Source organism: Rhea pennata, chromosome 1 (genome assembly GCF_028389875.1).
Source record: "Rhea pennata isolate bPtePen1 chromosome 1, bPtePen1.pri, whole genome shotgun sequence".
Classification (NCBI taxonomy): domain Eukaryota; kingdom Metazoa; phylum Chordata; class Aves; order Rheiformes; family Rheidae; genus Rhea; species Rhea pennata.
Genome location: NC_084663.1, coordinates 68,421,663 through 68,442,754, shown reverse-complemented (window position 1 = coordinate 68,442,754; position 21,092 = coordinate 68,421,663). Strand labels below are relative to the sequence as shown.

Below are 21,092 nucleotides of genomic sequence, written 5' to 3'. Positions count from 1 at the left end.
TTCAGGATCCTGCAAAGTACATAAGCAGATCAAATCATATCTTTCCAATATGTATTATCTTGCCTTTGTCAACTCTGAATTACATTTGCAATCATACTGCCCATTCACTTAGCTTTATTAAGATCTAATGAAGTTACTCTTTGTCTTCTCTTTATTAATCGAAACAGTGTCTTCTGCAAATGTTGCCACCTCACTCTTCATTTCCCCCTTTCCAGATCATTATACTGGGAGCTGACTACATTACCTTAGGTCATCTTCCCATTTGTATAATAAGGCTCTGTTCTGAGTTGCTTAACTATGCTAAACTTAAATCACTCCGGCTGAATTTTCCTATTCTGAATTGGCTCAGGATAATTTATTTAATCATTGAAATAAATAATTTAAATTTAATAATGTGACTTTCATGTTTGCTACAGCATCTTTGCTGACAGGGAACTGGGGCTATTTTTTATGGGCATCCCGTAGCTGGGCAAATTGGGAATGATCCAGTGGGAAATGAAGTGGTGGGATGCTAAGGTCAAAAGAGAAGTTGGTGTAGGAGGGGAAAGAATGGGGCAGATTGGAGGAGGGCTTGGGGAACAGGACTCAGAGTAAGGTATGAAACAGAGACAGGAACAAAGTGTATTGAACTATGAAATGGAAAGGGAGGGTTCATGGAGGGAAAACTGCAATTGGGAGTCTATGTAGTGAGGAGAAGGACTGGTTCAAGAATGGGGATCTGGGACTGTCTGGGCCAGAGTCTGAGGAAAGGAGTTCAGAGGCAGATTGGACTGACTGGGCAAGAAGAAGGGATGGAGTTCAGGGAGGAGAGTGATGGGCAGCCTAGTTCTTAAACAGCCGGAGTGTAGAGGAGAATGGGGCTCGAGTGGCTGCGGAAACTGTAACTGAGGAGCTAGGCTTAATAGATGAAGTATAGGACTGACTGAACATGGAAGCAGAGGCGAGAGCGGTCTTAGGTAGAGACGGATGCGAAGTAACAAGACAGAAAAGGAGAGGCTTGAGGAAATGTACAGAACAGCTTTTATCTACAAGGACCTATTCCTTGATTGAAAAGAACTTAAACTTTACTTTTTGCAAGCAGGCCATTATGTAAAGATTGTGTGTCCTCCCCTTTTATTTTTTCTATTCTGTGCATGTAAATCTACTACTGTTATTTGCTGTTCTTGTAGATCCAGCAGCATATGTTTGATAGCTAGGTTCACATTAGATGTTTGGAAAACCTTCTCACAGTAAGGAAGATAAGTGCACAAGCATAGGGGGTAGTAAGGCTACCATTTGCATCACTAGTGAAGCAAATTAGGCAAACATCTGTCAAGAAATACTTTAGGTGGAGCTGATCCTGCCTAGAGGTGATGAGTTATAAAACATGGCCTCTGGAGATACTTTTTAGTCAGGTTTCTATGGGTCTTAATACAGAATAAAAGAGATGCTAGAGATCGCCTGCCTTCTATCTCCATTTTCCTTATTCATCTTGTTTGCCCAAATATTTGTTCTCTGTTTTTTTAACGTAAAAAAGGCCAAAATGTAAACTTTAGTTTACACAGTTCATATCCCATTTCTACTTTTTAGAGGCTACAAGTCAGAATTGAAAAGTCACTTGTTCTTATAGTGACCACTGAATTGATCTCTAACTGTAGGATTTTATTTATTTATTTATTTATTTTGAACAGGATAAACAGAATTGCTGAAAGTACCAAATATTACTGGGAAGACGAGGAGAGGCAGATTCTTGATTCTAACTAAATGTCATCCAGAGTGAACATGGTACAACAGTAAAAGTAGCATGCCCCTCTTTCTCGGTGCATGGTGTGAAAATCAAAGTTGGCCTCAACCTTTGCTGTTTTTACATTTTCCGCAGCAAGGTCTCATAACTCATCTCCAGGGAGTCTTCTGCTTGCATACTTACTTGCATGGCCAGGCAGATGGTGTTCAGCAGGATCAGAACGAACATCAGGTACTCAAAATAGGTGGAATTCACCACATACCAGACTTTGTATTGGTACTGGTTTTTAGGGATGTACCTCCGCAGGGGCCGGGCCTTCAAGGCATATTCTACACATTGGCGCTGTGAAAGAGGCACAGTAGACTTAAAAATCAAAATGAAAAATATGTTATTGGTCAGCTGCCTCCAAAAATAAAAACAGTAAGTTCAGGTTATGTACTGAAATGACGATCCTTGGAATAAGAATATATTTTATATCATAATCTGAATGCATCTGTTCTATTAGAGAGATCCATACGTACTTACTTTGGCCAGATAACATATTCACATATATCTAATTAATGTCAGCGAACCAAATAATACAGCACACTTTAAAGTAGATGTTGGTCCTGTGTGCAAATCTTAAAGAGAGACTTTTTTTTTTTTTTTTTTTTAACCTGGCTCCTGAAAGATGGCAGTATAGCCAGCTTAGTGTTTTAGCTTGTTGGCAGTCCCTACATGTTCCTCTGTGGATGTATTTTCTCTATAAAATGTTTATTGTTATTGTTTATTGTATTTCTTAAGTGGTAATGAGTAGCTGTAAATTACCTGGTTTTTGTCCAGCTCACAGTTCTTGTATTCCTGTTCTCCTTGCTCCTGAAATGTGACGATGACGAAACCGACGAAGATGTTCATCATGAAGAAAGCAATGATGATGATGTAGATAATAAAGAAGATGGATATCTCAACCCTGTGATTATAGATGGGTCCCACATCCTCCATATGGGAATCAATGGACCTATACAGCAACCTGAAAGCAAATAGGAACCCAATGCAGAGAAAAATTTGCAACTGTTAGGAGGCCTTATAGGTCATAAGACTCAGATTTGCTATTTTTCTTTTAATTGTATCAGAATGTTTTCACTCGCACATGTGCAAACTTTCACCAATTTGAGTGTAAGCTTTTGCAAAAGAGAAAGCACAGCCCTTACTAACTTTATACACTTGAGCCTGTTCAGAGGTGAAGTGTATTCACTGTTAAACAATTAAAAAGTTAGAAAAGATCCATTCCTTCATTTAACAGAAAACATAAGAGTCTGACTTCCTGGGAACTGGGTTCTGTGAGAGAAGGGGATTTCAGTGCTTTTAATACTTGCTAACACTGCAGTTAGCATCACCCAGTGACATAGCTCTGGGGCAACCCCATCATACCCTGCACACCCATGTCACACTGACAGAATGGTGCAATGGAGGTCCTTGGCCCCTGTGGTACAGGCAGTGAAATATCCCATGTCTGCCCATACTGCAGAGACAGCACTGGTGCACTTCATACTAGCCTGCTGGCTCCATGGGGAAACTTGCAACATTTGGCAGTTCTGGTAAGTCAGTATTAGTATCAGCATTAGTACCCACAAGTATTGCTATCAGTACCACTACTGGAAATTGTTTCTTAAGACCTAGAGATGTGCTGTGCACTGTTGACAGATGAAAGAACAGCAATCCTTCCAGGCTGTTAGGAATTTACAAAGGAATTATATAATAATACAGTGACTGTTGCTACTATTGCTACCTTTAATGCTCTAGATTTTTAAAAATATCCTGCATTTAAATTTTCTTTTTAGAAATGAATGAGGACATTGTCAACATCACATCCCAGCCCTTGCGGTCCAAAAAGCACTCACTCTGGCCAGCCCTCAAAAGTTGAGACAGTGAAGAGGGCCATCATGGCAGTCAAGACGTTGTCAAAGTCAAACTTGCTGTTCTCCCAGCTTCGGGGCTGGATCATTGGCTGGTTGACCTCACCATCTTTGTATGTAATGTAGTACCCCCTGTGGTTAGAGGAAATACCAAAAAAATAGGGCAATTGCACTTCCAGTACCAGGCCCTGAAAGCAGGCAGACAGTAAAAGAGGCTAACCAGGAAAGATCAGACTCACCTGCATTCTGCTGCAGTCTGCTTGGAGCTATCAGTGCAGCTGTACAGTTTGCCCTTGAAAAAGAAGAAAGAAGAATGAAGCTTCCTTTCCTGGAAAGACTTTCCTTTCCTTTCCTGGACTGTGCGAGGCTTAGGGCAGGTCACGTAGCAAGAAGACTAGATTTACTACTTGCTTAACTATGAGAATGTTTACATGCTCCTTTGCACACAGATGTGAGCAAATGGATTGAAATTTGCCTGCATCTGGGTAGTTCAGAGCACAAGCTTTCATCTGCCTGCACAGAACTTTTCTGTGTCTCACTGCACGTCTACTGAGTGCTGTAGAACATTACTTATCAGAAGGGTGATGAAGGGCAAAAAAAATAAAAGTAGACCATAAGAAGAGAATAAAGAACCTGCAGTGATCATCTGGCATGGCCCTTCCTCCGTAAGATGGTGAGTAGACAGAATCTGCTAGTCTAAATCCTTTAGAATAGCCCCATTCACCTCCCTGCCACTGAGGTCATGCCACAAACTATTTGGGAAAGAAGAGGGTGACCAATCTTACTGTTGGTTTCTTATGATTACAGATGAAATGCAGAAATTCTGCATGTGCCTGGTCCAGATTGGGGGAATTCATAGTAGCAGGAGCCAGGGTAACATGATACTGCTGCAGATATATTTTTCTTTCACAAGGGAAGACTCCATCTCCCCTTCCACAGACTTCTTCATGCTATTCTTCCCACCCCAGAAGACAGCTCAGTGTGATGGATGAATGAATGAGTCCAATGGTATTACCTTGAACAACTGAACTCCAATGCAGGCAAACATGAACTGCAGCAAAGTGGTGACAATCACAATGTTTCCGATGGTTCGGATGGCGACAAACACACACTGGACCACATGCTGCAAATGGAAGATAGGAACAAGAGTAACTTGTAGGATTGTTCTGAGCTGCTCTGGCTAGGGGAGAGGCCCATGACTACAACAACAAATAAAAGGATCTGATTTAACTATTACCATTAAGTAATGTCTCAGGAAATAAAACTGACCTCTGACATTCTTCATTGTACTTTAGAAGCAAGCAAAAGGGGACAGGAAAGCACCAGACCTCAAATGTTTAATACGTCCAGCAACACGTCCTTACCTAGTTGGGCACCCACCAGTGCACGGATGGGAATTTAGCTAATAGTGCAAGGGTGGAAGAATTAAAGTAGGCTTGTGAGTCCATCTGCAACCCTATCCAACTGCACCATTTGACATTAGTGGTGATCCTTGAACAGCACTTGAACTTTTATAAAAGTCCTGATAGACTAAAAAAACTTGACTTTGTAGTTTACAGAATGCATTGGGACTCTTTTAACCTTTAGGCCTTTGGCTCTGTTGATGGCCCTCAGTGGTCTGAGCACTCGCAGAACACGTAGGATCTTCACCACATTGATAGCACTGGACCTGAAAGAAAGAATCAAAAGGTCAGCTTTAAGAGATACAGCAATATGGCGAGGGACATGCTGTAAGGGGCAGGTGGATTTCATCCACTCATTCTCGTCTGAAATCCTATACAGCCTTAGACTTTTAGGATACTTGTGGAGTCAGTTCTCTGCTACTGCTATAGCAATTCAAGGCATTGGGTGATTGTAATCAGAACTCAGATCCATCTGCTTCAAAAGCAAATGCTGATTTTACTAATACAGACTCTTTCAAACTGTTTGCAGTTTACAGCTTAGGGCTCACAGATGATCATGTTTTGATTTTAGCTATGATAAAATGTATATTCCTAAAATGTATATTCCTACTGATCGGTACACTACCAAACATTTCATCCTTATATAAGAAACCATTTAACATGAGTAAGCATATGCTACAGATTAGCAATGCTAATGGCATATGTACAAAGAAAATATATTTTATCCTTGAAATTTTAAGTATGTTTGAAAAATGTGTATGGAGAAGGGCTGCCATTCTAGACATTTTACAAAAAACTGTGATGGGGGTGAGGAAACCACTCTGAGGTTCTTATGTAGGTCTTGCTTCCTGATCTAAGCAGGCACAGGATACGTTTGCCTGGTGTTCACTATCCTTGTTGTATTAATGAAAGGAATGGAACATGGGCAGTCTTTTTAAGAAGGGCAAACTGCCAAATAGTCTGTAGATATTTAATGGAAACTGTGCCAAAATGTAGTCATCACATGTAATTTTAAGATAAGGCTCAAAGAAGTGCTCTGCTGAAGTGTTAATAGAAAAAAAGGAAACTCCAGGTGACTCTGGCATTTAAAGGTATACCACCCAGCTGGGTTTGATCCTGCAAGCTACTGGCCTCTGATCCAGCAAATCAATTAAGAGTGTACATAACTTCAGGGATGTGGAAACTCCCGCTGAATTAATTAGGGTTAGTTACGTGCTTAATTTTAAGTTCTGAACAAAACTGTCTGCTACAATAGGGCCACAGCTATCTGCATCTTCAAGCACTGAAACCTTAACTGAGAATTTTCTCCATTCTATATGTCATCACACCCTCCTACTGATTTTGAGAATAAGCTTCTTTTGCTAACATATGAAGAGCCTAGTTAGGTCTGTAAGAACAAAACAGCAGGCCAAGATGAGCACTGAGCCGTTCTTCCTTGACTGAAAGCCAAATGAACCTAGTAAAATCTTCTGCTTGACTTATCAAGTTCTGGAATATCATATTTGAGCTGCTAATCCGTAATGGGAACAACTGAGAGCTGATTTCTTATCAGGTGTGCTGTTATTACTTTGGAAACATCTTATCTGATGCATACAGGTCTATATAGTCAAGTAAATTCATAAATTTATTAAGCAAATTATCAGATCAACGAATACAAAGTGGAAGTGATGGAAGTAGGAGCAACTGACACTGCCACCACGGCTCTGAGGATTCTTACACAGCCCTTCAAGTGTTTGATAATATTTCACTGACCAAGTCTCTTAGGGAGTAGCAAAATGTTATCAGTCTGTTTCCCAAAGAGAAAAGATATCTCTGGGAGGAAACAGTTAAGTGTCTTAACTATCCTGAACTGATACAGTATCTCAGATCTTGGAACAAAGCTGTGTCATGATTCCCAATGGACCAAGTTTCTTGTTCTCATTTGCTCTTTCTGGGAGATCTGGGTCATCAGCGTAGTATAGGCCAATTATTATCTCCCCTCAAAGGAAGAATTCTAATGTCTCCTGAATCATCTGGGAAGAATACTTTCAGGCTCACAAGAAAAATCTTGCCTAGATAAGACAATGAGACTGAGGTATCCTCTCCCATCCCAATCCTACTATCTGGAAAAATCAACTAGTCAAAAATAGCTCACTCACTGGATCCCAAAGGAGATGAGAGAAACGCTGACCACCAGCAGGTCTAAGATGTTGAAATAGTTCCTGCAGAAGGAGCCTTTATGGAGGAAAGCCCCGTAAGCGGTCATCTGCAGGGAGGCACATGAAGACAAAAAAATACTTTGCCATTAGCATCTGTTCAGAAACCAAGCCTAACTGTTTTTTTCTCAGAGTGTACATTTGGGGAGGGGCAGTATTTCTAACATAGCAGACAATTTACCCCCAGATCCCAAAGGAGAAGTTGAAAAAGAAAGAATGAAGAAGACAGTAGGATAACTATGAGAGAACTAACTAGGGAAAGTCAATATTAGGTTTGGTGAGGAACAGGGTGCTCATATGGTCTCTCTGGTACTTTTTTCTCTGCACTTCCAATGCCTAAAATATGTAAGACTCAGAATCAGCAAAGCAGCATAGTGACTGTTTGCAAAACTACTCTTTGCAATCATATGCTTTCTCCTTTATCTTCAGTGACAGGGGACATTTGTGAGTATTGCACTATAAAAAGGCCTCCTTGGCTAAACTGAACAAAAATATGAAATAAGGGGGACTCTCCTGTGATGTTTTTCAGAGCTTAAACCAGCTGCAGTGGACAATTGAGCTTTCCTCCCTCTGCACAAGAAAAACCAGAATCCCTCAGGGACTTCATGCTTAGGAGTACACCTTAAGCAATAGGAAGAATTCCTGTTCTCTTCAGTTTGCTCCTTCTATTCAGCTCAATTGTGTTCAATCAATTCTTCTTCCCTCGTCCAGTTACCTTAGTCTTTACCCTACAAAAGAAGCAATTGTATTTTTCTTTGCAAAGTCCAAGGTAAGATTCCTTGAGACAGAGAGGTCTCTTTGTGAAGGTAATCATTATGAGCATCACACACTTGGGGAATGGAAACTAGTGTTTACAGTTTTTGCATGGGACTCTGCCCTGCTGGGTGTGTTCTGCTGAAGGGGATGTCACAGGTCTAGAACTGGATAAAGTGACAATGGAAATAGAAGTGGGTCTCAGCCACCATGTCAGACTTAAACACTTCAGAACTCAGGAAAGTCAAGGTCCTGACTTTCAATTTTAGGCTGAGCTCTATTTCAGAATATGAATAAATATGTCTGGCATGTCAATATCTCAAAGCAGGTGAGGTGATAACGGTATTTGCACCACTCACTTGGCCTTCTTGAGTGATCTGATGCAGCTGCTTTGAGCACTCCTCAACCTTACAATTGCTAATCTTACTCCATTATCTGCATTAGGAACATGGGCTTCTAAATTTGGTCCTCTGCATCTCATCTAAGTTAGATGCCTGAAGCAACTTGAAGCAGACATCATGAGACTATTCCTCAATGACCAGTTGTAGCCCAACTCTCCCAACTAGAAGTATGAACCAGAAGTTCAAACTGGAATTCTCTGGTTCCTAATAGCTCAGGATGGCATACCCACTGGTGGTTTCCTGCCATGTCTACCTGTGACAACTTTAGCAAAAGTGGAAGAGCACATGATATATCAGATTACTTTTTTCACCAGACATCCATGACATCAGGGAATCAACTGTCCATCAGTCAGACAGAACTTAGAAGGGGAAGAAGTATAAACTCTGATCCTGGCTTAGAATTTATACTTATAGACACATTCAATTGGGGAAGAGGGGGGGAGGTTCTTGCCATAACAAAGTTGGTAAAGATGCTCTTTAGTGGTTATGTTTTGTATGGCAATACTGAAAGAAAGAAGACACCATTGAAATCAGGAGGGGAATCTCTGCTGAGTTTAAGTTCTATACAAACTGTGGTTGTCTCATGCATGTTGAGAGATTTTGTTACCTTAGGAGAGGCTCTCACAGAGTGTACAATCTATGCCTGCTTTCCACCTGGGGCACTGAACAAAGCTCCTAGAATGCTATTTAAAACTAAATCATAGTTATCTTCAATGGCATGCTCAAAACACTGCTAAAATAGTCATCTTGCTAACATTCATCAAACTCCATCATGTCAGTGTGAGGCTTGTATGTGCCATCAGCAACACTGAGGTAGATGACACTTGTTTCTCCACCATCTCAAATCCATATAATCATTTATTCCTTTGCTTATCATTTACACTAACTTTGTTCTTGCGCAAAAGGTTGTGCACAAGGCAAGGCATCAGAGAAACAGGCTCTGAGAAACAAGCCCTTGTGAGGCAGAGACTGACAAGATAAGAACAGAATTTCTTAAATGTCTGTAGTCCTTGCACTCCTCTCCTACTTGGCTCTGAAGAAAATGCAGAGGTGTTGTCACATAGTCACTGAAGTTAATGGGGAAATTTTGCCAGTGGTATCAGGGAAACTCAGAGATAGTTACTATGCAGTACACCTCTGATGAAAACAACGCAGTATACCAGTTGATTAGGTTAGGTTCTGCTTCCACTGACATTGTTACAGTTTGCTTCAGTGGGAGCAGAATTGCTACTGTAAATTCAAATAGGTGGGAAGGTGCCTTGACGTAGAAAGCTAAGCTTTGGACTACAGCTTTGGTTTTAAATATTGCTGCTGAGATGTGTGTCTTGTTGGTAGACCATTTGGTGTGTGCATATTTGGATTGATTGTGGAAACACAGATGAATACTGGATTGAGCGTGACGGCAGAATACATACATCGCTCTGGAGAGCATTCTGGCTCTTGTGCTTTAAAGTCATATCAAAAGCACACCTCTCTACAAAAATATGCAGAGTTCTCCCTGACTGCCAGCCTCCAGTTTGGATACCGTTATTAGGGACCTGAGCTGCAAGATCAGAGCAACTCTAAGGAGAATGCTGCTGCCTGCCAGCACTTAAAACCATCTTGCTGAGAAAAAGATCAAGCTGCCAAGCAAACCTAGCATTTGAGAAGCCAGAACTTTGCTCAATTACTGTTATTTAAATTATTAGCCTAATAATTTGGGAAAATTAGAGTTAAGATCAAGGCAGCCTATTTTTATTTGCTTCCCAGTTGAACAATTCTCCAGCACATTTCCATTGGTACAGAGCATGTTCCTGGGAAATCTGAGGCCGTGTTTCAACCAGGTGGCTCAGTAATTTTCATTCTCAGCTACAGTCCTTCACATTTCAGTTCCCTCACCATATCTAAAAAATGAGCTTCTGCACTGAATTCCCTGGTAGAACCATTTCCTATCTCCCATTCACCTGTGTACACTGTAATCTTGGGCAAGTCATTGGCTCCCTCTGGCCCAGTGTCATTACTTGTGCAGAACCAATACCTTCTCTTTGGGTTGTAATATGCAGAAGAGGAAGTACATGTGCTCTTGTACAACAAACAAAGCCTGTTTTGGAAAGACTGGCCAGGATGGAGAGAGCAAATTTTGAGGTGTTGGCCTTTTTCTTGGTCCTCTCTTACTTTTCCCAATCCATCCTTTCATTGTGATTCCCCAGTAGAGGACCGTGCTGATATTGGCTATTACAAGTTTGAATATCAAATTTTCACAGGAGACTTCCACAACTACTAAAAGGATCATATCAAAAGATAAACAATCCTGTATGTAGAGATAATATTGGGGTTTAAAGTGATACAAGAAAAAAAGATAGATAGATAGATAGATAGAGAGAGAGAGAGAAGAAAGGAAGAAGTGTATTGCTCAGATTGGTTACCTTAAGAATAATTTCTAATGTAAAGATACTAGTGAAGACATAGTCTGCATTGCCTAGGATCTGAAAAATAAGCACAATTGGGTTAGTGGTACTGAGCGTGACCCAGGAACAAACAGGCGTGTGTGTTAGCAACAGATAGTGGCAGAAAACTAGTAAGCTTGTGATCGAGTAATGGTAGAGAAGATGGGCACTTTACCTTTAGAGCAATTTCAATGGTGAAAATGACAGTAAAAACTATATCAAAATAAAAGAGAATCTGTAAAAACAAAAGGGAATAGGAGTGGGGAGGGTATATCAGTGACTAACCACTGGAATGGGAAATCACAATTCAAAATCAAATACACAAGCCTCTTAACAAGGGGACAAAGAGGAAAATACAGGAAATATTTTTACAATGATGTCCTGTTGAATGCAGTGAAAGTCTTGGTACGGGTGACAAGAAGTACATTAAATGATAATCTTTGCTGAGTTACAAAACTATGAGGGCTTTGAAGGCAAAACAAGTTCTTAGTTGTTGTAGGCCTTTTTTTCCCTCTCTCTTTTCTTTTAAATTTGTATCTGTAAAGAACAGACAGTTCAAGGGTCTTCCCCAATAGATTTCCAAACTGAGAATACAGGAATGTCTAGTCTCTCAGTGGAAAACATGCAATTCCTTCTTATTAATTTCAGGTTCGTTCTGTGACTTTTGCAAAGGAAGGAAAACAAACTGCAAATTGATGCACAGGGGCTGCTCTAGTTCTTCTTTTTATAAATGTCTTGACTTGCCCTGGATTAGGATGAATAACAAATATGCATTCTGCCAATTGAACAGAATTGAACAGAACTGCAGCTTTATCTTGGAGTCATAATTTGTTCATCCACTAGAGATGCCTAGCTTAGATTTTGCATCTTTCCATTGGCATTCTGGGGAACAAGTAAGCTGAAAAGCTCAACAGTCCCATGAACTTAGACTCCATAGTGGGCTTAACAGAGTTGTACATAGTAAGCCACAAAATAGGGCCACAGAAGGCAACAGAAAGTCTGGAAATGTAACTTGACTTTCAAAGTAGCAGCATTAAGGACAGAAATGTCTTTTACTGCAGACCAATTTACATCCCCCAGAAGCAAATGGGAACTTTACTACTGACTACAGAATTAGACTCCTTTTTCCCAGTATATTCCAATATCCCAAACCCTTTTGTTTTGCCTACACCACAAACAATGAAAAATCAAACAAAAAGTATTGTTCTGTTGGATTACTGTCCTCTTAGCTTAACCAAGTTATAAACTGAATAATCACTATGTAGAAGCAGTAGGAACCTGGTCATTTGTTTAATTTAAGCCTTTACTACTGAAAAACTAATAAACATAAAGCAGCAAACTCTTCTCCACCACCAGGAAGATGTTATGCATCCCACAGGTCTTTACTGTATCTGGATGCTCTTATCCTAACCCAGACTTACAGCTTAACAAAGAATAGCTAGATTCTTACAGATTGTTATGCCCGGGGCAATGAGATAGCTATTGCAAACTGTAGTGTTATTTTAGATTGCATCATTTAAGCATGACCTAAATCCATCCCAATTTGCAGTCACTGAAGATCAAACACAAAAAGATGTATCACTTACTGTGACTGTATAACTTAAAATTCGTCAAGTCACTGTCAATTTTTGACTTCTGTAGAAGTTGTTCTCACTCTTCAAGGCTAGTTTGGGCTCCACATATATTTGCAACTTAAAGAATTAAAAAAGTGCTATTTCAAGGATGGACTACCCTCAGTTGCATCCTATATTAACTTCCATACATTATAACTGGAAATGTCCCTGTGCATTACAGCCTACTAGGTCCTGACATTTGGTTATTATATCAACAGAATAATTTTATAACCAATGGGTCAGATTCATAGGTACTCTCAGACTGCTGAGCATCACTCCACTAACATAAAGCAGTCATAAACTTGATTAAATGGATGATTAAGCTGGGTCTGCAGCTCTTTTACATCACCAAAGCACAGCAAAGCAGCTAGACCATACTGGTGAATGTGGCCCCATAGCTGCAGCTAGTAAAAAGCTGCTGATTAGATGAAATCATGCCTGCTGGAAACGACCACAGATCACCTGCGCAGGCAGTATCATTTACCAGCAGGCACATTTATCATCTTCTATTTAATTTAATAATATTATTAAATTATTAAAGTATTTAATCCAGAATAAATTAAAATGAAAGAGCACCTTGCCAGAATGCCAAACAGGAGAACATTGTGGGCTTATAAAATTTTAGGTCTTGCTTGAGTTTTGAGGCTGTTTGATCAGATTGGAGAGACACTCCAAAGACTTGCTGCCCGAGCTCTGTACAACACAAGAAAGACGCAGCCACCAGCCCACTCCAGGAAAGAAGACTCCTCCTTTCCAAAGCTCTTTGTTAACCCTTGTTGGAGGAGGATCTCTTCATTCCTGTCTTCCTGTCTGGAACGGTTTGTGGGTTTGTGTTAACAGCAGAAACTAGGCTGCAAAAGTCCATGTGAATAGGTTAATACCTGATTATGTTGTCTCAGAGCAAGGGCAGGGGCAATTAGTTCACCTGCACCTCTATTTCCCTTCCAGCCCTCTGAGCAGGCACAGGGCAGGACATAATCTTAGTGTTCTACTGTCTGCAAAGCATAAAGGCAGATCACATTTGCAACCCAAACATTTTGTCAGTATCCTCTTACTTGATACAATTTTAAACATCCGTACCTGCAAAAATTAAATACAGATTTTCATGCAGCAGCAGTGGATTTAAATGGCCAAAACAACAATTTGTCCCAAGCTTCTAGCTATCTATCCAGAACAACTAGCTTTGATTAATTTTTTCTCATTTAAATCTCTCTGCAATGTATTCTTCAGCAGCTTCTGTGGCGTGTCAGAAGCCCATACGCCACTGGCATCGTTCTCCAATGCTAAGGCTGACATACGTTTAGCTCTACACGATAGACACACTCAGCTATGTGGAAGTGTGGGTCATTGGTGGCACAGGTTTGACTGTATTATTTAGCACCTTCTTTCAGGATAAAATGCAAAGCAGCTCTGAGATACGCTCAGGAATAAACCTCCACTATCATCTTCTCTGTAAATGCATGTATCGGCCAGGATATTTCAGAGGAGGCAGAATACTGAGCGTTCAATTATGGTTTTAATATTAAACAATAAATAAATTGGCCCACTGTTCAACTCTAGCAAATTCTTCCAGCATTCAAGCAGAAAGATGCCCAAATGCTGCTGCAGACAGCAGAGATCAGGAGTGTCACATATGACTGCAGAAACTTCTGATTTCTACAGTAACCCCAGATTAATGGAAACAACTACTGGCAGACTTAGGAGACCACTGAACATTTCAAAAGGCTAACAGGAATGTCCAGAAAGGAAGGACAGAATGCATCTCTGTGCTGAATGCTTTCCTCTCTTTCCCCCAGCCTGGCCAGGAGAGGAACATGGCATGTTTTCTACTCAAATTTAGTAGACTTTCAGACACATTTACTTTGCAGCTTGTGTTCAAACAGTCTGATTCTAACCTTAATGACATTGACATCCCCCAGAGTAACTGTGCCAAACTCAGGAATGTTACTCCTGATTTATACCAGGGCAAACAAAGTAAGAATCAGACCATGCATTTTTTTTAGCTGTAAAGCAAGTGTAAGGCAGGAGAGCAGATGTTCCAAAGGGAACTTGCAAATCGCAAGAATTAGAATGATCTGAACCCCAACCAGTGTTTCTATCCCCTTCTTTAATGCCTCAAATCCCAAGAAACAGTAATTTTGCTTCAGTATCCTGTCCCTTCTTCTCCAACAGATGCTTATGAAATGAACTAGGGGCCAAATTCTGCCCTGACTCACACCCCCTGTAAAGCTCAGTGATTTCACATTCACAAAGCCTACAAAAGACACAAATCAGTGCAGAAAGTCACTCCAGAAGTCTCTGATGCAGTCTTTTCTGCCTTTCCTGGCTTTGACTGGTGATCTGTTTGTACCACACTCTTAACACACTGCAAGGGAAGGAGAATGGGAAGCATACTTGGTTCCTAAAGGAGAGGTGTCGGACAGGGTCCTCTGCTGCCAGGGAGATGCTGCTGAGCAAGATGAAAAATAGGATCAGGTTGGTGAAAATATTATCATTAACGATTCGATGGCAGTGGACACGAAACCTGCAAGAGAGAGGAGAGGCATAACTTTATCTCTCAGAGAAAGGCAAGACATGGGAAACATTCCCCCCCCTCCTCTTTGGCCAGCAGGACTGGACCTGGAGGACTGTTCTGCAGAGCAGCTTTGCTTTGCTCCAGCAGCAGGTAAAATCATGGCCCAGATAGCTGTGCATGGCCCTACTAGGTGCTGGGCTCCCTTGGATCTCGATTTCACGAAATGATACACAAGGTGTGATAGGCTGCCTGTAAGACTCATGTTTGGTGTGTTTGAAGAGAGCACAGCCAGCCTCTCCTGACAGAGCCTTTCATGATTTATATGTGGTCTAAAACCTGTCAACTTGAAATTACATCACTCACTCTCATTCATTGTGAACAAGTTAGAGGAAAGCAGCAGAAACAGGCTTTGTAGTCACTACTGTCTTTCCAAGCTGAGACTGGACTGTCACTGGGCAGAAGTCACAGGGGATCCACCTGCTACTAGTGCACAAACCCATCAAAATGAATGTAAGGAAGCCTGGCTTCTGGAAAGGGCTTCTGACAGGACAACATCATGCCAAGCAGGGTATCTGCTAATGTTCAGCCTAATATAAAGTGCTTGCTGCTCTTAGAAGGAAACTAGCACAGGTAAGTAGCAGTCTCCCATCAAATGGCAGTGTGCTTACTTGAAACCATTAAAGCACCTTCCATACAACATCAGAGTATGAGGAGTTAAGCCTCATAACAGTCCTATGCATAATTCTAGAGACACTTTGTTAGTCTGTTCAGCTCTACTTTTGGCTGTTCAGCTTCCAAGCTCCTATTATACCAATTCTATAGATGATTGCAGAGGTTAATTTACTTCTTCAACAAGCAACAGCAGATAAAGCTGACATTACAGTACATGAGTCCCAATCACTGCTAGTCCTTCCCTGTTACACACATACCAAGGAGGAGCGGCACAGGCCCTGCTGTGCATAGACTGGTTCTAAATTCCATTTTGCTCTGCCTTACTTCAGGGACGTATTTGGAAGCATAGTCCCCAGGAAGAGGTTGGGACACATGGTATCGCACAGAGCACTGGGCAATTAGCTCATTTCTGCACCCTTCGAAAGATATACATAACCCTGCGTTCACATTACTTGTCTCACACATCTGTACTGAGAAGAGAGGTGGGGAAATGTGAAGCCACACTGCCTGCAGGAGTCTGAGGGAAGAGTTTGAGAGAAAAATTACTCTCCTCAGCCTGCCTTGGGAGCTGTGGACTCTCCTTTTCCCTGTCTTGTTTCCTGCATGCTCACTCCTGAAGGTAGGAGTAAGCAGAGACACAGGAACTTCCTACTGGGAATAGATTTTGAGCAGTCATTAGGACAAGAGGCCTTCCTCATGCTTGACTGCCTACCTGATGGCTTGTTTGAATCTGGATCTGTACACGTTGGAGAATTCCAATTGCTGACTTGCTTCAGAGTCCCTTATTTCCAAAGCTTTTGTGATTTATATTTTCAATCAAATATTGCAGGTGCCCTGACCTCTCTCATTGAACAGGCATGCAGTTAGGGGGCTCCCTACAGCCAGGCTTTCATGGAGATTTCATGCCAGGGCCTTTGAAGGAAAGACTGGCGAAAGGAGGCCTCTGGTATGAACTGCTTGAAGGGAGCTTCACAGCACACAGCCTTTGGGACTCAGGGTCAAAGGGGTACCTGTCTCCTCCTGGTTCCAGCAGAGCAGCCTCTTAAATACCTGTTGTTAGGACTGAAGATGAAAAATGCGCTGGCATCAGGCATGGGCACAGCCTTTTCCTTGAGGTGCAGCTCTGACATTGGGCGAGGTCGAGGGCCAACTGGCATCTCAGGTTCTTCCTCATCTTCCTCTGCTGCAAGAAGCATTTTTGTCTTTTAATACAAAACACAACCCATTCTAGAGTTCTGGGGTATTTGTCTCTATCAGAACTATAGCTACACACTTAGGATCATCCAAATAGGAAGATGCATGCTCAAGGTTCCTTCCCCTCCACGGCAGCATCTGCTGCTCAGCACCCTTCCCAGCAGACATTGATCTAGTCTGACTGTAAAACCATCAGTGCTGGTAAGTCCACAACCTCCTCGTAATAGTCTCTTCAGATGGTTCACTATCTCTTCTACAAAAAAGCTTCTTCTAATGACTAACCTGAATCGTTCTTGCTGTAGTCTAAATCCACTAACTATTGTCTTATTTTCCATGGACACAGGAAAGAGATAATTCATTTCTCCTTTCAGCAGCCTTCTGTTATTATGTCTCTGCTAGGTTTTCTGGTTCCTAGAGAAAACAAAAGTAGTCTTTCCTGATGTGCTGTGTTCCCTAGACCTCTGATCATTCTTGATACTTTCCTTTGAGTTTTCTGCCGTTTTCTCCCACAACTTTCTTGCAATACCTGCAGTTTAGGTCCTACTTCTGAGAGGAACTAGATTACTTCTTATATCTTGTAATACTATTTTCCTGTTTGAATGTCATTTTTGGCACTTTTTTCATCGCATCCTGACATTATGTTGCCATTAGTTCCTGATCTGTGCAAAGCACAAATCCTTTTTGGCAGACCTGCTGCCTAGCCTGTCATTCCCCACTCCGCATTTGTGCTGCAGACTATTCCCAAGAGTGGCATTTTGATCTCATCCTTATTGAACTGCATTGTATTTTCCTCAGATCATATCAAGATCTGCTTTTCTCCTCTCCCTCTGTGAGAGCTCTGCATGGAGCTATTGCCACACATGGGGTTGCACCTGTAAGAGTGCACAGAAGCCACAGAGCAAACATGGAGGACATGTACTTTGTCTTACAACAATCAGAAATTCTTAAAATTGCCACTTTTCAGAATTCAGAAAAGAGAAGAATGAAAGGGCAGGCGACAAAGCTGAGACTTTTGAACTGATGCCTATGAAGCAGGACTCCAGGCACTGTGCATATCAGTGACTGCCCTCAAGGAAGAAAACACAGAGATGGGGACTAATGGCAACATGAGAGTACCTTCCACTTTTGAGGACTTCCCCTACCCGTTGAAATGAGATGCTGTTTTGGAAATGTCATGATAGGATCTTACTATTTTAAAGTTCACAATCCTCTCATTTAATTAGCAAGACAAAAAGAAATATTTTAAGAAGGGAGTCTGACAAATTACATCCAACTCATTCATCTTCCCGCTAAAGTAAAGAAGGAAACTCCAGTTAAAATGTTTATCTGGACTCTATGAAGTAAGATAAATTCCAGAAAGAGCCTGTTCCTTTACGGTCAGGTGCTGTGCTTGGCCTGGTAATAGACACATTAGAAAGAACAGATGAATCAGCACAGACTCTAATCTAGATATTAGAGACAGCAGAAAAGTGGCCTTTTCAATGCACGCCATTATTGCATGCAAATAGGCCTCTCTATGTACACTTACAGTAGCAAGAATTCAGCTCAAAGCCATGTGATAGATTTTTGGATAAATGTTTGAGCTAGTACAAGGAGTTTGTACTTTTTGAGTAAGTCTATTTTCTAACAGCTCATTTTTCTTTTATAGTATAATTTTCTTTCTATAGATCTTATTGGTTTAAGAAGCATTCTGTCAGAACTACTTTTGTATACAGCACTTGTAAAATTGGTCTAGTCCAATGTTAATGCTCATAATTATATAATAATTACAATACTTAGAACTTACATCGGATATCTACAAATTTCAAAGTGGGCTGGCAAACAGTGAGGGAGATTAGCACATCTTTTTTCTTCTTTAACAGTCTGGAATATCAATGTCCCCGATTACTTAGGATATCTGAGAACTCTCATTTAAAAGACCAGTGTTCTGAGTCCTAGTTCTGTGCCTTTACCACTGGATCACTCTTTTTATTTTTCTCAGAGGGATGTTGAAAAAAGCCATTTCAAATGGGCATGGAATAATGCCCCAGAAAAATGGACTCTCAGCAGAAGGATCAGCTTCATGAAGACCATAAAGAACATCGTTTCTCTTTTCTTTGTCTTGTGTCTGCCATAGAGCAAGAAATATATTAATAATTCTGGCAACCATATAGCTTCAGACTAGAAAACATATTCAGTCTCTCAGCCATGAAAAAAAAAGTAATGTTCTAAATGTTTTTCATTTAAAGTAGGGTTTAGGGCTCAGAAGAAAGGACAAGCTGAGGGACAAATACTCAAAGGGTAACACATGATTACAGCCTTAGCTCAGGCCACTACCTAAGCTTTCTACCAGTACAAAGAAACAGTATATTGCATAGCTTCCAGTATGCATATAAGCAAAGGTCAAGGCAGTATTCATAAATAGGCTGGGGAGTACATCTGCTGAAATCCAACACCTGCTCTTTGACTGTATTTTACACCTAAGGTATATTTGTGTTTAAAAAGTGACCCTTCTAGTGAAGCCTGCCCCAAAATCATAAAGAAACATGACTCAACGGCCAAGTTCAGATTTCCTCAGGTTCAAGAAAATTCAAATCCAGGACTGTCGTTTTGAATTATGCCTTATTAGAATGCTGATGTCCTTTGGCTGTAAATCCATAAGCACACACATGAGGCTACAGTGTAGCATCAGTTAGAAGTTTGATTATGAGAATTTTTTTCTCTTGTTATACAAAGACCAGAACTCCTGCGTAAGGGCACTACTTTGCTTTAGGCTCCCATGAATCATCCCAAGTTTTTTCCTTCATCTGACATTCTGTATTCTTGTTCTGTTTCTGTACTAGACTGCAAAACTTGCTCCCTGTCTTCCTATAATAAACATATCATCATAATAAACCGTCCAGTGTACACAAATCTCTGGTACAACTAGTCTTGCCTTCCAGCAAAGGGGATAGGCAAACTGATGAGTTGCAAGTACACGGAGGATTCTGGGGGATAAGAGCAGTACTGTGTAGCAGTCAGAAGAGATTATGGAGAAAACTGGTTGAGGAAATGAAAGCTAACAGGAGGTAGGGTGGGGTAGGGAGTAGGTTTGAAGAACAAAGGAAAAAATAGATGAACTGAGCATTTCAAAATGTTTTTGAACACTGGATTTTCGCAATGAAAGTGAAGGATTTTCAGAGGATGGAATGACACACAACCATGGGAAGGTCACTGGCCTTAAATTGTAAGTGGAAAACTGGCAGAACAAGCTGACTGCATCTAAGAAGCAATAGGATATTGCATTCCAAGCACAGCTGAAATGCATCAACATGCAAGAAATGGGCAAAAAAGGTGTTGTCCCAGATTGACAGGATGTGGTTACGCAGCATCTCCTGCAGCACAGCTATACTGATTAGCTGTAAGCAAAAGGACTTTGGAGTGGTCAGATGGACACAATAAAGTTGATAAAGAGACAGAGGTACACACTGTAACTGGGAAATTCTTGCTTGCTAATGCCAGGGGAAGCCTTGGAGCCTCGTCCTCCAGAACTGACTATCCAAGACAGATGCCACGTGTCACGTCAGGTCAGAGAGGACCTTTGTATTTCAGAGCTTTATACAGAGATGACTATGGTACATCATCTGATCTAAAAAGGGATTTATAAAAATGTACACTATCTGAACCTTACAATGAATTCCATGAGTCTGAAAGAAGTGGTCAGTTAATAGTATGAACTGTTGGCTCTCATTTTCAGCAAATAGCTAACACTTCCAGACTGTTTGAAAAGAGGAAAAGTAACTTCAGTCTTCATAAAGGTAGTAAAAAACAGTTCTGGGAATAATCTGTTTAGAAATAGTATGATACAATGACAAATTACCAAGATGCTGTCCCTTTGCTCTGATAACACTTTAGGAGACAGAAGATAGTCTAAGCATTTGGAAAACTAAATATGTCAGGAAAATACAGATTCTTTGTTCAGATTCTGGGTTTGCTTTAAAAGTATGACAAGCCAGGGACTGGCACCTCAAAGTAGGAGCTTAGAAGTGCTTTTACTTATTCGATTTTCTACACTCTAGTCCTAGGTATGGCTACAGATAAAACATCGCTAACACAAATTGTAGATGGTATTTTTTGAAGTACAGTCTACGCACTGGGTGATTTCTCAGGCTCTCCACAAAAGGCAACTAAGAAAGTAATTCTATTATCAGTAGGCTTAAATTTGCAATACAGGTGGCTTTTGAAAAATGTAGGGGTCTGCAAATCAAAATCAGTCAACAACCACGACCAGAATTGTCTCAGGCTGTTTTAATACGTGCTTATTACTAAGCACGTATTAAAACA

The 21,092-nt window shown here is 40.9% G+C and overlaps 1 protein-coding gene across 2 annotated transcripts in view; it reads right to left on the bottom strand.

Moving 5' to 3' along the window:
* Positions 1-21,092, bottom strand: part of CACNA1C (calcium voltage-gated channel subunit alpha1 C) — a 495,695-nt gene that overhangs the window by 77,644 nt on the left and 396,959 nt on the right. The window contains exons 19-28 of one of the 2 annotated variants that reach the window (XM_062590597.1): positions 16,647-16,779; positions 14,804-14,933; positions 10,972-11,031; positions 7,160-7,266; positions 5,200-5,287; positions 4,634-4,741; positions 3,858-3,910; positions 3,604-3,750; positions 2,531-2,732; positions 1,907-2,065 (exon numbers count right to left, since the gene is read on the bottom strand). In XM_062590597.1, coding sequence (XP_062446581.1) covers positions 1,907-2,065; positions 2,531-2,732; positions 3,604-3,750; positions 3,858-3,910; positions 4,634-4,741; positions 5,200-5,287; positions 7,160-7,266; positions 10,972-11,031; positions 14,804-14,933; positions 16,647-16,779 — 1,187 coding nt within the window. Of the gene's footprint in view, positions 1-1,906; positions 2,087-2,530; positions 2,733-3,603; positions 3,751-3,857; positions 3,911-4,633; positions 4,742-5,199; positions 5,288-7,159; positions 7,267-10,971; positions 11,032-14,803; positions 14,934-16,646; positions 16,780-21,092 lie in introns of both variants that reach the window. The other variant, XM_062590591.1, reaches the window with a different exon arrangement.